The following is an 18,636-nucleotide window of genomic DNA, read 5'->3' as shown; positions in this document are numbered from 1 at the left end:
AAAATATGAATTAAAATATCTATGTGATAGTAAAACAAGGATATAAAAATGTGTATTTTGAACATCCAATGATATATTAAATTGCAAAATAAAATAACCCATGTGATAGAGCTTACAAGTTACAAGTAGAAGAAAAGCGTGTACCTATATTTTTAGTTTTTTTGAATTCGCAATGAAATAAAACATTTAGGTAAAACTTAATTATTTATTCCTAAAAATAACAATCCACTAATAAATAATTAATTACAATAAACTTAAACTTTACAAACATTTTATTCCGTCTGTTATTTGTTAAATTAATTAAATTACAAATAAACTTTTATTTACACTTGCACCTTTTTTTTTGAAAAAATCATTTTGCTTCCTTGATGCTGATTTTGCCTCAAGGACCAAAGTAATAATAGTAAAAAAGAATAAAATAGTCGTGTCGGCATCGAATGATTATGTCTTCTGCTCACATTGCAATGAAATTGTCGTATAAAAGTAAAGGCAGTAATAAAAAGTTAGAAAATGGAATGTCAATTAAAGCCTTTACCGCATTCATTAAACAGTAGAACTTTCTCATTAGAATAGAAGTACTATTAAAAATATATAATAAACACTTCTGAGCTCTCATGAAAGGTGTGGTTAGTTTTTACCCTAAGGTAATTATAAAATCGGCTTACATTACATAATACACTACAATTTTTGAACTACATTTACAATGTAGTTAAATAATTTCGTGGAATGTTTGCCAGAAGCAAGTTTCACCTAGTTTACTTACAAAGTAAGAAGTTTAATTGAATTATTAGAGAAATTAGTTCATTCAAAATTCATTCAGGAATATGCCGCAGCTACATTATTTTGTCGGGTTATGTCTAGTCAGTATGTAAGCCGTGATCTGTCGGCTGAGCTTGACAGAACCCAAACAAATAACGTAGCTGTAGGTCCGCCATCTGCTTTTGAATAATTTTCTCAGACTATACATTAAGTTCTACACGTTTAACTTTCAGTTGTGAGCAAACAAGTAATTCGTCTACACTTTTCTGATTACAGCTAGCACTTGTATAGTATGTCGCCAGGTCGAGTGTAGACGTTCCCAGTCCGTATCGCCTCCATCATGTATTTGACACTGAACAGGCAAATTATGAGGAGCACTGAAAAAAACAAGACAAGCCTTATTTCTATACGCATTTTTTTTTTTATGAAATAAGGGGGCAAACGAGCAATCGGGTCACCTGATGGAAAGCAACTTCCGTCGCCCATGGACACTCGCAGCATCAGAAGAGCTGCAAGTGCGTTGCCGGCCTTTTAAGAGGGAATAGGCTAATAGGGGAGGGTAGGGAAGGGAAGGGAAGGGAATAGTTGAGGGTAGGGAAGGGAATAGGGTAGGGGTTAGGGGATTGGGCCTCCGGTAAACTCACTCACTTGGCGAAACACAGCGCAAGCGCTGTTTCACGCCGGTTTTCTGTGAGAACGTGGTATTTATCCGGTCGAGCCGGCCCATTCGTGCCGAAGCATGGCTCTCCCACGTATAAATCTGTGAATAATAAAAACTAACGCATATTAAAAGCAAAGATACTCAAGAACGCCTTTGCTTCTCTTTATTATATTTTGAAGAACTTAAGGGTTTTTACCTAAACTGGGCTAAAGTTGCGAGAAATATGTTTTTAAGAACCAATTTTAAAGGAAAAAAATTATATTAATTTGCCTCCTAAGCGTGGTTATTCTATTGGATCCACACATTTCTCACAACGTATCTCTGTTGAAATCGCAGCCTTAATGTGTCCGAAAAGAGGGACTAGGGAGATAGAATCAGAGAGAAAGAAATAGCCTTCTTACCATCGGAGACAGCAATAAGGCCCAGCTGCACCCAGCCTGCTGTGAGTGCCTCCCACACGATCAGACCGATGCTGAAGAACAGGTGGAAGAAACAATACACGAAGAACGTCGTTATGGCACAATCGTTTAACTGGAAAAAATAGTCCATAAGTTAAAAACTGTAAATCGACTGGATATACCTACTGTGCATATGAGAAATTTTGTTGCCGTGTCGCTTATTCGTAAAAATGCCTGAGAAGTTTTTTTAATGAAATAAGGGGGCAAACGAGCAAACGGGTCACCTGATGGAAAGCAACTTCCGTCGCCCATGGACACTCGCAGCATCAGAAGAGCTGCAGGTGCGTTGCCGGCCTTTTAAGAGGGAATAGGGTAACAAAAACCTAAAGGTTTTTGTACAAACAAAAACCTAAAGGTTTTTGTACAAAAACCTAAAGGTTTTTGTTATTTTTATTTAAATTTGACAAAAATTTAAATAAAAATAACAAAAACCTTTTAATTTTTACCAGAAAACTAAATATATAAAGTGCCTTATAAAAAAAATGGCAAAAACTCAAAACATCCTCGTCTATAAAGTCTACGTAGTTATGATGTTTTATGACGTCGTAAATGCGTCGCGTTTTTTCATTTTCCCCCAATGTCCAGTCGTTTCCCCTAATGTATTCCGGGTTACTTACTTTGTAAACACCACACGTAAATATCGCGGCGAAAATGAACAGTAACAGTCCTATTATGATGTACGTTAGGTAGTAAGTTATGGTTATAATTTCCACTAGTTCATTCTTGTCTTCCCCAAATATGCTTTCGAGTTTCTGAAAGTTTCCGAATTTGTCTTCAGTGCGGCTCCCTCGTGTGATGATGCAGGCTCCAAGTTCGTATAGATGTAAGGCGGCCACCATAAGACTTAACACCTGAAAATACAACAGAGAATTACAATAAAATATAAAAGGAAGCAAATCAGAAGTTAAAAAATAAATTAGAAACGAAAAACGATTGTACAAAATTTAGTGGAAATGTACTTAGTTGCGTAGGATGTTTTACAACATACTTTAATTTCATTACGAAAACTTTTAAACACTACTAAAATATACAATAGCAAACCCACACCAGTTCATTGTTCTAAACGAAATATTAGGCTTTAAAAACGTCGTTGTAATTCTTAATAAATTCTGGCGCCTGTTGTTTTGTAATAGCAATTTGCATACGCAACTTTATTAGGAGCCTGAAAATGTGGTAACAATACTCACAATGACAATGTAGCCGAAGACAATGTTGCCCACTCGCAGCGGGAAACAGAAGAGAAACTTCCTCGTCATTTTCACTCATTCGTATTCCTGAAAAGAATTAATTGTTCTATTTAGTCAAAGAAAGTATTACAGATAATAATTATTATTGTTTAAATGAAATAAAATAAAATAAAATAAAATGTTTTTTTTTTTCAAATAGGTTAGAAATTAACTTTTTTAGAAAGCCAGAAATAAGGAAAGTGCTCCGCGACAAACTCCGTAAGGGATTAAAACATAATAATTAGACATCGGATTATATGCGCCGAAATATGCATGCAAATATGCACGAAAAAAATGGCCGAAATATGCACAAAATAGGCACAATCAAAGGTCACTTTATATTAAAATTTATAATTTTTTTGAAGAGTTTTCCGGTGGTGCCGTTAATAAAAGCGCCAATTTTTATAATTTTATCAAATGCAGGATTTTTCATTTCTTATACAGCACCAATAATAATTTTCTAGCAACATTTTCCGATTGCAATCTTAATGCCCATGGAAGTTTATTAAATCGTTACTTAACTACTTTACTGAATTTTTTTGATAATGTTGCCAACTAAAAAGAAAAATTGTGTTACTGGGTGTATTGCATTTTTTAAATGGAGATGGAGCCACATATTTGAAATGTTTTGATCTATCGTAGCTCTGTTTTGTGGCCTCGGTGTGTGGCATGATAGCTAGTTTGGAGATTACGAGGGCATAAAACTACCAAAATATGCACTATCAACGAAAAATTGCCAAAATATGCACTATCGCCTAAAAAGTGCCATACTTGCATATGCAAATGCATATAATCCGATGTCTAATAATAACAATTATTACCTAATTGTTATTGAAATTGTTAACTTTGAGAAGTGTTGATGAAAGTCATGACCAAAATACATAATATCCTACGCTGTAACTTGTTGATAACTTGATACATAAGAAGATATTCAATTACTTTTCTATGAAAGAAGTTTGGAGCTTCTAGAGGTACAGTTGAAACCAGGATTTAATCCAAGGTTTTAAGTTACTACAGACAAGTATTGTACAAATTAATTTAAATTTTACACATCTTGTGGATCGTTAAGTATTCTGAGAAAGACATTGCATTAGCATGATAGAAACATTTGAATATTTTCACGCTTTCAACAGAGTAATAAATTTATGAATGAAGACATTAAGAAACCCAAGATATCTTATATCTTTAAACGAGCCATTCTTGTATATATATATATATATATATATTGAAAAATATGACTCTTTCTGTCGTTTAAGCAACTAATTGCTTAAACGACACTAAAGCTATTCCAGCAGATGGCGTTGTTAAGTAACACGAAGTCAATGAGTGTTTGCTATACCGAGCAAAGCTCGGTCATCCAGGTACTTAAAGTTATGAAAAATACACGTTAGCCAGTCCTTTAATCATTTTGTTTGTCAAAAAGAATAGTTTTTATGGCATCTAAATTACACTTTTGATTAAGTGGAGTTGTTTACTCAAACAAAACCACTTAAAATGTAATTAAAAACAAATATTATGTATTTACTATTTAACTTTATTAAGTAGAAACTTTTAGGGTCAATTCATAACAACTTGACGCGTCGATGCAAAACTGTGTATTTTTAAATAGTATGTTCAAAACTGAACTTTATTTATTACATTAGAATTTAGAAGATAGGTACATATTGAGATACGCTGCTGGGAAAGGCTGATATTCCAAAATTGAATATATCTTTTAATAAAAAAAACCGATTCATTTTTTATTAAAAGATCGAAAGTCGCAACGCTTGTATTCCAAATTGACCCTTAGGCATCCATTACACGCTCATGCAAGCGACAGTCAATTCCGTTAATCATGAATTATGTTTGACTGATGGACTGACGAATACTATTCTTTTCAGTTTTATGTCATTCAAAGCCAAAATTTTCAAAGATATATTTGTTTCTAATTTTTTTCCTTTTTTGTCAGATGTGACAACACTCACTCAAAATTCGTGACTGATGGTTGTATGAAGCAAAAATCAAGATATCCAGATTTTCGTCAATCAACTTCATGCACCCGTCTGTCACGCCCTTACACGGTATGTTATCCATCAGTTACAGCCATGACTGTGGTAAAACTGTCAGCAAAACCTACCGCGTAATGGATACCTTACGGAGACGACTTATTAGTACTTTATTAAGTATCATTAAGGAGCTACCATAAGGGTCAATTTCGTTAACATAAAACCGAGCATTGTAACATTAAAATAGACAATGACGTATTATCTAGAAAAACTGTACAAAAACGAGTATTTACCGCAAAGCCTAAGCGCTAATCAATGTAGTCGTCACGATTTCCCCATTCGGTATCCTTGACTATAACTAGACACGACACTGACACAAAACACTATGACTATAATAATATTATGTTTTACTGACACATACTATCACTTACACTATACAGTATACAGGGTATAACAAAACAAATTGATAATACTAAAGGGTGTGTATTATATTATAGAGAACATTGAGAAAGTAGCAGCGCTGATAGACTTGCTTATTTATTTTTGTATGGGCAAATTCATGACGGATGATTTTGGATTCATGATTTTGGATACTGTTAAATATTTGTATATACAGGATGTAACAAAAATAAGTGATAATACTTTAGGGTGTGTACGTGTTCCTTGTAGAGAACTACTGTGTTCACTGTGAAAGTAGCAGCACTAAAAGACGAACATTTTTTTTTCACTTTTGTATGGGCAAGGGCCCGAGCGTCACGAGTTTCCCCATACGTACACACCCTAAAGTATTATCACTTATTTTTGTTACACACTGTATGTCAACCCACAAAAAAGTTACGTATTGAATTATGAATGCAGTCATGTTCACTAGATCATTTAGAACAAGACTCCATAACTTAACAAAAACGGTTTTTGCCGGTTAACACACAAATGTTTCACAGACTTTATAAAGGGACACATACATACCCTAAAGTATTATCACTTTATTTTGTTACACCCTGTATATTAACGCTATGTAACACAACCGGTTGGTGTCAAGCCCGTCGACGCTGTGATAATTATAGCCTTATTGAACCGATATAGGTCTTTTAACAGTCTATTTTGTCTCATAATTTTCATCGTAACACAATTTCTAGATTATTCTTGCCATCGAAATAAAATACAGTATAGAAGGGTTTGTCTCCTACATATCGCTTAAAATTTAAATAAGGGATATTATTAAATGCACATCAGAATAATTTTGCAGCACACTACCTTACCTCCGCTAATTAACTGAATGCATACCAGAAAAACTAATGCTGATCAAAAAAAACAATTGATTAACTGAACATGTCCATTAAAAAAAACTTAAACATCATACAAAACGAGACGACCTTTATAACCGAATTCACACCAAAAATATGGTTCATATATCGGATATATTATTTGTAAAACTAAAATTTAAATTGTTTATCAAAAATACTAACTTGCACTCTAAATTGGACATTTATTTTTATTTTTATGCGAACCACCCAGAAGTAGGAGCCCCGCGTAGCGGGGCTCCGTCGACTCATAATTGGAGCCAGTTGTTTTTTTTTCCTTTTTTTTTCTTTAGTAGCTTGTCAACCCCTAGAGTGCAATTCCTAAGCCGGAGGCTTAATTATTTTGCAATATATCGGTAAGGAACCCTTTGTGCGCGAATCGGACTCGCTCTTTGCCGATTGTTTATTATTATTATTGTTTATAAACTGAGTTACCATTCACTGTGCCAAAGTTTAGTCCATGTTAAGTTAGCACTTGATGATTTTTATGTGTTCTTAATTATATGAACATAACAGATTATATTGGGTTTTATTTAGAATAAATGGTGTTCCTAAAAGTAATTTAGGTGATGGTTTTTCTTAAAAAAGTTGTAGTATGTTTGTTGACTAAGAAATTGTTAGATATACTATTTTAATAATAGTTATTCGTTCAGTAAAACAGTTTTACAAATAACTTTAAATAGTATGCTGAATTCGCATTATTTAGGGTGCATAATTAGTGTGCAAGTCAGTATTTTTGGTGAAACTTTCAAATTTTTTGATCGAGAAAAGGGAATATACAGATATTGATTTAAATACATGCCTTTAAATAATACACTGCCCTGTTATGACAAAACGCTGTAACCTGTGATGTAACACGTCAACTTGCAAAAAATGAGTTTAAAACTTTTTAGCTCAAAGCACGTCTTAGGGGACAGCGAAATCAGAAATGTAATATGGAATATTTTGGTCGAAAACTTGTCTCGAATTTTGTAGGTTCAGTCAAGTGGATTAATTTAGACTATATTATTACAAAACTATGTAACCCGGGTTGCATTGTTTTGTCGTTACAGGGTCGTAGGTACATTGCACACCGGTTTAGGGGATGGTGGACAATTTCATTGAAACCAGGCCAGGCCAGTTAGGAGTAATTTTTAAGTGCCCAAATATGTGTGCAATACATATGAGCACTCTCTCTTCCCATATCATAACCCAGTGGGATGAACGACCGACACTACTGGTGAGAGATCAGGCGCAGGACCGAATTTTTACATGCCCCTCCGACGCATGGATCATCTTATTTGTCAGACAATCAGGTGATCAGCCTGCATTGCCCTAACCAAACATGGAATTAAAATTCCCTGTTCGATTTCCGCGTTGGAATAACGTGGAAATCGAACCTACGAGTCAAGAGACACACTCTAATAACCAATCGGACCACGGAGTCATTTCCGCTTAAATAGGTTCCTGACCCTTGAATGCAAATAGTAAAAAATTACGCTATATTTTATTGAATGTATTTTTGTACTACCTTAATACCTCTTAATACCAATAGAGCTTCATACATTTTCTAACATGCACAAAATACATTCTAAAAAAGAGCTTTTATTTGGGAAAGAGCCTTGGAGAATTATGATACACGTTGGGGCCTTATTCCATACTCGTATAAAAGTGCCTATCGAGAATAATTACATAACATTTCATATGAAGCGTATCCAATCCATTTTGTAAGTTACGTAATATTATTGTTAAGGGCACCCCAATCATATACACCTAGAGATGAGACAGCTCCTAGCCAACACGTTTTCTTTATCGTTTTTGAAGAATCGCCGATAAAATGTACGGAATTGACATGGCGTGAGTCGAATGTCGACTTCATATTATGTGAATTCCATACATTTTAATCGAGTATTCTATCGATAGGCGATAGAGAAAATGAGTTGGCCAGAGGGCCTTTTGTTTAGGAACTACGGCGTACCAAACATAAAAAAATGATGACAACCCTTTCATGTGATGTTCTTTTAAATTTACTACAAAAAAATGTATTAAATTCAGAACTTTTTGTATGACTTGCACCAGACGCCAACGTACATAATACATTGCCTTGCGAATACATAATTTACAACAGATTTAATAACATTTTTTCCTTTGCAAAACAAACAACAAAATTGATGACATATTAATCTTATATATAAAATTCTCGTGTCACAATGTTAAGCCGCGTACTCCTCCGAAACGGCTTTACTGTTTTTAACCAAATTTTATATGCATACTGGCTACTTTTTATATTGATATTGATATTGATATTACAACTCGAGACTGACGGCGACCATTGTTTGTGCGACGTGATAGCGATGGACGTTGCCATGGTGACATACTTATTTAGTCACTTCAATAAAGTAATACGGGCGAAATACTTTATATGGCAAAGAAACGTTTGCCGGAACAGCTAGTTAAATATAAAACTCTATCATATTTCTTTGCATTTTAAAATCACTGAACTGGTGCTAATGTCTATTTTAGTTTATAAAAAAGCCTTGACCCGCCATCCATGTGTAAGGGACCCCTCACAAGCTGCGCGCTGAACCGTACAGGTTGATGTGATTATACGGTTCCCCCCTGATATATTTAGAAACGATAGCTTCACGGAACCCTAGTTAAAGTAGGTGTATTTAGGTAAACTAATTTGTCCGGTAGAGGAGGTTGTAGGTGGTGGTAGGCCTCATGTACACGTTCCAAAAGTGTTAATTTTGTTAACCTACATATTTAGAAATAAATATTTTTCATTTTGATTTTCACACCACGTAACCGAAACCTTTGTTCCATCCTTTAACAATTAACATATGTATCATTCAAACGCAGTGACGGATTAAGACTAATTGCAAATGCCCTAAGCAATCCATGCCTGTGGGCCCCCCTATCCGTATCTCAACTAGAATCGGTCTTTGAACCTTTACTCTTCTCAGACGTGATGCCCTAGGCAATTGCTTAATTTGATTATGGGCTAATCCGTCACTGTTCAAACGTCTTATATTATAATCTTATGAATTATTAAATAAAATCAACTAAAATAACGCCACTGAGGTTATTCAATGTAGAATGTGGAAGTTGTTTTGAACCACAGGGTTTCTGAAACCACAATCGTAAAGTATTATTATACAACGCGGTGCAAACATACTATATTATAGTGAGTAGGTATATAGCTTAAGCTTAACCGCAATTTATGATTTTTATCTTCGTAGAGGCTTTGTAGGACATTTTATGTGAGAATACTCTCATATTCATATTGTTATTAGGACCTTTTGGGTACCCAAAATATCTTAACAGTGACAAAAACATACTTTTACGAATGGATTCTCTTCTAGTCCTAGAGAACCATGATTGCTCAAGCTGTATACAGCATGGACAATAATTGACATATTGGTAAGAAAATTGAGAGGGGTATACTTTCCTAATAGTTTGTATTTGTGGTAAGGCCTTATATCTAAAGACCAAACATAAGTATATATATAATTGCTCGTTTAAAGATATTTGATATAAATAATATAGTAAGGATTAGTCTGTTTAAATATTAGGATAATCATGATAATATTATGTATTGTATGATAATATTTCTTGATTTTATATAACTGCATGAAAGATAAATGTAGCATTAGCTTAACGAGTTTATATTAGTCTCACTTATTAATATGCATCGCGGTTAGCACGCGAGTCAATTTTGAACTTTGAGCTTTGATACCTAGTACCCAGTGGCAAAAAAACGTAAGTTTAATTTAGCGCAAAGTGGTAAATAGCTTGAAAAATTGTAAGTACTTTTGGATATAAGTAGGTATAAGTCAATCAACATAAGTTTGAATCTCGTTATGACTCAAGATTTAAACTTAGTTTGATAGAATTGCACAAAAATTATACAGTTGTAAACTTTGACTAACTTTCAAAGTGCAAAGCAAAATGATACGAAGTTCACCGGATCATCTAGTATCTTATAAATATTACAATGCATAATATTAAATACTATATTGTATCGAATATGTCAATACTAAAGTATAAAACGTATTAAAATTATTCACGTCCACACCATGTTTGATAAGGCTAAGGCTAGACTAACTAGACCAAGGCGATGAGACGCAGTTGTTGTGAATGAAGAAGAAATGTTAACATACCTGTAATAAAACAGCCATTTTAATTAACTAATTAAAATTAAAAGTTACTCTTTCTTATAAATTGTACTACATCTTTAATTATATTTTTTGTTGGCACTCGAAATGTTATGTTTTAAGATTAACTAGCTATTTGACCGAGTATTGCTCGGTATTCGATAAAATACGAATAAAATGTCATTTTCTAAAAATGATTCCTAGCTAAATTGATTTATTATATATATATATATATATATATATATATATATATATATATATATATACAGGGTGTAACAAAAATAAGTGATAATACTTTAGGGTGTGTACGTGTTCCTTGTAGAGAGTTCACTGTGAAAGTAGCAGCGCTGAAATACCAAAAAAATTTTTCACTTTTGTATGGGGAAACTCGTGACGCTCGGGCCATTGCCCATACAAAAGTGAAAAAAAATTTTCGTCTTTCAGAGCTGCTACTTTAACAGTGAACTCTCTACAAGGAACACGTACACACCCTAAAGTATTATCACTTATTTTTGTTACACACTGTATATATATATATATATATATATATATATATATATATATATATATATATATATATATATATATATATATATATATATATATATATATGTATATATATATATATATATTTTGTAAACAAAAGACCCATTTGACAACTTGACGCTCCGCTTCGCAGACGCCTATTCGCGTAGGTTTGGCCTAAGCTTTAAGATGTTTAATGATTATTATAGCAAAGCATCGGATATCCTTATTCCTTATTAAGAATATAATGTCAGGTATTAACCCTGTGGCAGGTGCATACAAAGGGCATTTGTTCACCTTTACTGTACATGTATGGCATATGGCAGGAAAAGTATAAAAGCTGTAGCATAAATTGATAATAATAATTATTGAACTTATGTTACAATATGGAAGTTGGTATAAGTAGAGGACAAGTTATTGATCTTATGACAATAATATCATATTGCCATCAATCACGCTTCTAAACTTTTGGTTTAATTTAAAAAAATTTAGAAAATTCATAGAGAAATAAAAAAATAACTACATTTGCGTATGAATCCGTCTATCACGCGGGATCCGCACAATTTTACGCGATGACATTCATTTATTATTCAATGAAGTCATAAAAGTCATTCTATTTCCTTTCCCAGGACTCAAAGTATCTCTGTGCCTGTGTGATTCACTTGTTGCGTGAAGGTGTAGCAGACAGGCAAACTTTCTCATATACTAATTGTAGATCGACCATCAATCTACATTTCTACACGTTTACGTAGGTGGTTGTAACATGTAATATTAACATAGCAGATGTACTATGTCATCACAAAGAAAGCATGAGTGTGGGCTGGTCGGATGTCCTCATTATAAGCCCTTTGGACAATAGGACATTGAGTTAATAGGCCTAAGAGTTTGTTAGACAACAGTAACTTACTATTCGTACTGTATTAAATGCATCGTTTTTACTGGTATCTTGTATGTTTGTTTGTTGTTTATAATCTGTTTAATTTAAAAATCTACAGTGAACACAAAATCTTTTATTTATAAGAAGTTTAACCGATAAACAGGTATTTTGCATGTGTTATGACTTATGGTGTTGAGTACCATAATCATAAGTCCAGGCGTTAACAAATCATTAGTTCTGTAGAATAGAAAATGTATGCTTTTAGGTATACTGCTCGTAAAATGTTGTTTGACACTTCCAACGGGTGTTTTGAATTTTTATCACTCTATACTAAGTATAAGTACCAGTGACAATAATGTGTAAGACTTTTATTATTTATTTAAAACAATACGATTTTGTAGTAATATTATATAAGCGTTTCCTCAGTAACGCATTTAAATCCATTTATTTTTTAAGAAATAAGGGGGCAAACGAGCAAACGGGTCACCTGATGGAAAGCAACTTCCGTCGCCCATGGACACACGCAACATCAGAAGAGCTGCAGGTGCGTTGCCGGCCTTTTAAGAGGGAATAGGATTACAGGGTAGGGGAGGTAAGGAAGGGAATAGGGAAGGGAAGGGTAGGGAATCGGGCCTCCGGTAAACTCACTCACTCGGCGAAACACAGCGCAAGCGCTGTTTCACGCCGGTTTTTTTGGAGACACAAAAAAGGTCTATTAGGTTCTAAATCTGAGAATTTAATTAATTACCGTAAATTATTAAATTAACTGTAGGTATAGTGTAATTTTAAAAAAATATTTTTTAAATAAAATATTTAGTTTTTTATTCAGTCAACCGTGACGAATAGGACAAAATTTAAATGATAATGGTTTTTTCATTGAATCTTAGATACTATTTATTAGACAATGCTTACACGGCCAGTCTGAGATCAGCTGAGTCCCAGAGACGAGAGTTGAAAAAAAATATTATGATAAAGTCCATTAAAAAAAAAATGTAGTAGCCCTAATGTCGTCGAAACTAAAATCGAATTTCGACCATTGGGCGATCTCTAGTTATAAAAAATATGTTATCTTCAATGTCTCACAATTAAGATAATAACAACACACAAACAAATGATGACATCTAGTTGTTTCAGGGTCAAAAACGTTTGTATACGCCCACGTTAAAATATAAATGTTTATAGACGTGCGTTTCCTTAAGATTCGTTTCATTTTTGAGTGAAAAGCAGATTAAAATTTTTAAAGTTACTTATTGTAAAATCTACTACTGTATAGTAATTGATACTCGTTTGAAATATTTCACCTTTTTTTTTAAAGAATAGTAGAAAGTTAGGAGAGAAAACACGATGTTATATACAGTGTGTAACAAAAACTAGTGATAATACTTTAGGGTGTGTACATGTTCCTTGTAGAGAGTTCACTGTGTAAGTAGCAGCTCTGAAAGACGAACATTTTTTTTCACTTTTGTATGGGCAAGGGCCCGAGCGTCACGAGTTTCCCCATACAAAAGTGAAAAAAATTTTGGTCTTTCAGCGCTGCTACTTTCACAGTGAACTCTCTACCAGGAACACGTACACACCCTAAAGTATTATCACTTGTTTTTGTTACACCCTGTATACTACAGCAATTGTGTAAGAAGGTTAAGTTAAGGTTAAGATGATGTAGCCTGTTTAATATTTCCCTATAATGGACCAATACAAGGGAATACGTATAGAGGTATACAGAACACTTTGTTTATGATTATTATCCATGATCATTTTCGTCAATTTTTCTAGTACGCACCGTATCACGGTGGCGGCGTCGTGCCGTAACACGGTGCCGGCGCCGCGCCGTGTCTGATGGGGACGCAGCTTTACAGTTTACGGTCGTACTCAGAGACATTTAATTATTATTAACCTCCAATTTAATGAAGAGTTTGAAAGATAATGTATGGGGCTTAATATGTAAAAATCTTAATTTAATTACAGTTAAGTCATTTTAATATTCGTCTCTTAGTGCGGCAGTCCGATTGCTATGAAGGTAGTGAGATTTTATTCAATTTAGCTGACGTGTCCAATTAACTGGCTATCGAGTTTGTTAAATGCCAACATCCAATTGGGGCTCAAATCGTTGAAGGTAACAATCAAAATAACAAACCTGGAATTTGTTGAGGCTTTAATTCCATCATTCTTTAGTTAAAAAAAAAAATATGCTATTTATAAAAATATTTAAAAGACCAAAACAAATTATACAATCTAGTATTGTAAATGCGAAAAAACATCTGTCTGTCTGTAAACTCTTCGCGCTTAAGCCGTCGAAACGATTTCAATTGCATTTTAAAAACGTATTAATAACGTATTTTATGAACTAAAAATAACTTTTTTTTTGATAAAACGGAGATTAATCTTAGCTCGGTTAAATGACTCAATTATTATATTTTACATAAGTGTAGTTATTAAATCGTGTTATAACTAAGATTCGATTAACGAGAATTGGGACCCCGCAGTAGCAAGTTAACTATTACATACTTGCCTAGAAACTTGTCTGCTATGGCATTTAAAAAGTTCCAGTGATTAAGTTACTCGCTTCACCAGCGTTATTAAGTCTATGGACTTTATAAAATGGAAATAGTTTTATTGTTAGCTTGTTATGGCTTAATTATAAGTGATTCCTGTTTAAACAGTATATTTAAAATTTACTTTGTTATTATTTTTAGCAATATTCCGCGAAATAAACTTCCACCTTTAAGTAAATGAGTGAGTGTACGCATAGGCATGCGTACAGCACCTCCCTCCTCCCACGCTGCCTATGCGTACACTCGCATGCAAGAACCTGCAAACACCACCACCACACAAGCAATAATAATGGTAAATCCGTGCAAGGCCCCTCACTTTTAAGCTATGGATTTCCGCAAAGTAACGCCTGATTCAATTAACTAGTATATTTAAATATACTCAAATAGACACATTAATTATGTGAAAGGCCGGCAACGCACTTGCAGCTCTTCTAATGTTGCGAGTATCCATGGGCGACGGTAGTTGCTTTCCATCAGGTGGTCCGTTTGCTCGTTTGCCTCCTTATTTTATAAAAAAGTTTAAGTGCTGTGCCAAATATGCATCATTTTGTAATGACAAATTAAGTGTAATTATTTAGATTTTTTAACGGTCAAAATAACAAACAGACAGACAGACACGTCAAACTTATAACATCCCTCTTTTTTGTCGGGGGTTAAAAATAAAATTATGACATTAAATAAACAAGATGCTTCTGCAAATTAATTTGCAGAAGCTATTTTGTTTCTTTATGTTATATTTAATCTATTTGAACTAAGTATAATACCAGAAAGATACAAAATATGCAAATACATAAATTATAATTTGTATTTGTATAACGCATACAAGAATATTAAATCAGATTTCCAAGTATTTAAAGGAAAAGGATTTAGCTCGTCCCGGAAAATATTAGATTCCCACACGAGATTAAACTGAACTAATATGGATGGGACCACAGGAGGAATCCACCCGGTATTCTCGTGCAAAAACTTTCTTGTCAGCTGACCACAGCCGTCTGTGGTTACAATCTGTTCAGAATTATTTTACCTCTAAAAGGCTCTTATGGTAATCACATAAGGGTCACTTTCGTAGAAACTCCGAGGAGTAAAATAGTTGATTTTACTGTTCCTGTACTAGGAAGAACTCAATACAGAGTTTCAAGTATTTAGTAAATTATTTTGAGTGTAATCTTATTAACCCATCAATCCCCAAGCGGTATGTGGCTGTCGCACAATTGAAAATCTATTGTGTCTGCGATTCCCACGATCGAGGTATTAATAATCTAATATATAAAAATGGATTTTCAAATGTGTTAGTCGCGCTAAAACTCGAAAACGGCTGAACGGATTGGGCTGATTTTAGTCTTAAAATATTCGTAGAAGTCCAGGGAAGGTTTTAAAGTGACACGAAGTTCACCGGGACAGCTAGTCTTATTATATTTTATTAATACCTCGATTGTGTTGTCTGTTACCTCTTCACGCCCAAACCGCTGAGCTGGTTATGTTGAAATTTGGTATGGAGATACTTTGAGTCCCGGGAAAGAACAAGGGATACTTTTTATCAAAGAAACATTTACAGTTTTCCCGTAGGTTTTCCCGTGATAAACTAATTGTGTTGCTAAAGTAATTGTATCTATTATAAAATTTAACACAAGATCTGTCTCTTAGAAACTACATTTAAAAGTAAGTAATACTAAAGCAATAATAAATGTAAATCTATACATATAAATAAAATTGGAGTGTCTGTTTGTAATATTGAAAGAACCGATTTTTACTACATCCATATGCATGTTTTACTTTCTAGCTAGCGCGATGCTTGAGGTATATCAGCCTGCAGACATACTACTATAATATTATTGCCGCGGACGAAGTCGCGGGCAACAGCTAGTCTTATATATAAAACTCTCGTGTCACAATGTTAAGCCGCGTACTCCTCCGAAACGGCTTTACTGATTTAAACCAAATTTTATACATGTATACTAGCTGTCCCGGCAAACGTTGTTTTGCCATATATTTTTTTTTGGTATGAAAAATAGATGTTGGCCGATTCTCAGACCTACTCAATATGCGCACAAAATTTCATGAGAATCGGTCAAGCCGTTTCGGAGGAGTATGGCAACGAAAACTGTGACACGAGAATTTTATATATTAGATTCAGTGGGTCTGAGAATCGGCTACTTACTACTGGGTACTTTTTGAATGTTGAATAAATAATAGTAAATTATTACAAGTCGAGACTGACGGCGACCATTGTTTGTGCGACGGGATAGCGATGGACGTTGCCATGGTACACATACTTAATAGTCACTTCAATAAAACAATACGGGCGAAATACTTTATATGGCAAAGAAACGTTTGCCGGGACAGCTAGTATTATTATAATAGCAAAATAGCATTGCCAGGAAGCTATTGCATGGACTGATGTAGATTACCTTTAAAATTAATGAAAGCCGAAATTTAAATGTCAAGGTTCTATAGTTTAGGATTTCGATATATCTGTGAATGAACATTTTGAAATATGAATTTTGTATAATTCTAATATTCTAGTATGCATAAATTGTTTTTCATTTAACTTTTGTCAGCAAAAACTGTAATTTAGGTAAGTTTTTATGACAACATAACAAACCTTGTTCAAATGCATGCAAAAACTACTCTCAGACTATAATCACACGAATTGTTTGAGACATAATGTAGCACGATGAACTGATCAAAATGTTGTATTTTATTTTGTCTTTACGTAGAATTATATCCAGTAGTTTTTGCTATTTATTCGCTAAGAGATATTTAAACTGCACATAAATGATTTTGATAAAGTCTTTAGCCATGCTACAGAATATAATAATTATAATGGTACTCGCAATGCTTAGAGTGATTCTTGAGGAATATTTAATTTTATTTTACACATACGTTAGTAATATATTATAAAATAAAAAAATAAAGTACAACGTTAAAATATGTATATCTAATATTGTGTAACATGACATGTTTATTAGCAACATGTAAACTATCTATGAATTGTTTCTTAAGTATATTAATATGTATAAGAAACAATTCATATATAGTTTACATTGTCTATTAAGAATATTATGGTGGTATACAAGTTATATACCAACGTTGACTTAATAGCCAATACTCTATTTACATTAAAGCCCGTCACAGACTTAGCTGTAATATATATTAATATTTTTATAGCTAGGCATATTACTATAATTGGACGCTGTTAAGCATTCGTGTACTAACCCACACAAAAATTACGTATTGAGTTATGAATGCAGTTATGTTCTGTAGATGATTTAGAACAAGACTGCATTCAAAATTTAACAACAAAAAAACTGTGGGTTAGGACACTAATGCTTAACAGCGACCATATATTTTCTATACTAATTTTCGCGTGACCGCACACTCAGCTATAATATATATTTCTGGTAGCTAGTACTATAATATATATTATAGTACGGTATATTATTATATATTATAGCTAAGTCTGTGACGGGCTTAATTTGCAATTACGTTTACATTAGTCTCAATTAGTTTCTACTGTACAAACATTCCTAGAAACTACTCTACACTTAAACTACTTTTATAATATGTATATTTAAATACTAATATATTTTATTTATATAAAAAGTGCTACCTCGTCGTATAAAATCCGTATAATGACATCACTGCACTTCACTACACATTAACACGTCCGCTGCGCGCGCGCACTGCTCAAGTTTGGGCGTCATGACACTGATGACGTGACGTCACAAGGCCGACGCGACCTATTGACAGCTCGGCCTTGACCGCCCTTTGAAGTTTGTTAGCTTTTGTACCCAGGTGATGATACTTCTATACAGGATACAACAAAACAAAGTGAGAATACTATAGGGTGTGTAATATGTATGTGACCCTTGTAAAGAGATCACTTTTAATAGCAGTTGTATTATTATTATATTGTAGCATCCTGTGTAGTGTATTATAAGCCATATTAAAAAGGAACTAAAATGTATGTACCCATTATGTATAGGCTTTTAAATCTAACATAACAAAATGTACAGATGGGTAGTTTATAGGACTATGTTTGTTATGTAGATGAGTCTATTAGCTGGGTAATCCATAAATACTCATATTGTAAAATATGTCAAAGTGTGTTTAGTTCAATTCAATTCAAATATTTTATTTTATTATCGATATGAGT

At 33.6% G+C, this 18,636-nt stretch overlaps 1 protein-coding gene across 3 annotated transcripts; it reads right to left on the bottom strand.

Annotated features, from left to right (window-relative positions):
- Positions 1–349: 349 nt before the first annotated feature.
- Positions 350–18,179, bottom strand: LOC121734829. 3 transcript variants are annotated; one of them, XM_042125454.1, is made up of 5 exons: positions 18,091–18,179; positions 3,066–3,152; positions 2,496–2,729; positions 1,822–1,951; positions 350–1,136 (listed from the first exon to the last, which is right to left on the bottom strand). In XM_042125454.1, exons 2-5 carry the CDS (start codon positions 3,132–3,134, stop codon positions 1,036–1,038), a joined length of 534 nt encoding a protein of 177 aa, XP_041981388.1. In that variant the 5' UTR covers positions 3,135–3,152; positions 18,091–18,179; the 3' UTR covers positions 350–1,035. The 3 variants fall into 3 exon arrangements, with proteins under 3 accessions (XP_041981388.1, XP_041981389.1, XP_041981387.1); XM_042125455.1 differs by having other exon boundaries at positions 3,066–3,155; positions 18,097–18,166; XM_042125453.1 differs by lacking the exon at positions 18,091–18,179 and adding an exon at positions 5,383–5,509.
- Positions 18,180–18,636: the final 457 nt, after the last annotated feature.

This window comes from Aricia agestis, chromosome 16 (genome assembly GCF_905147365.1).
Source record: "Aricia agestis chromosome 16, ilAriAges1.1, whole genome shotgun sequence".
Taxonomy (NCBI): Eukaryota; Metazoa; Arthropoda; class Insecta; order Lepidoptera; family Lycaenidae; genus Aricia; species Aricia agestis.
The sequence above is the reverse complement of the archived record's forward strand: the minus strand, read 5'-3'. Positions and strand labels throughout refer to the sequence as shown.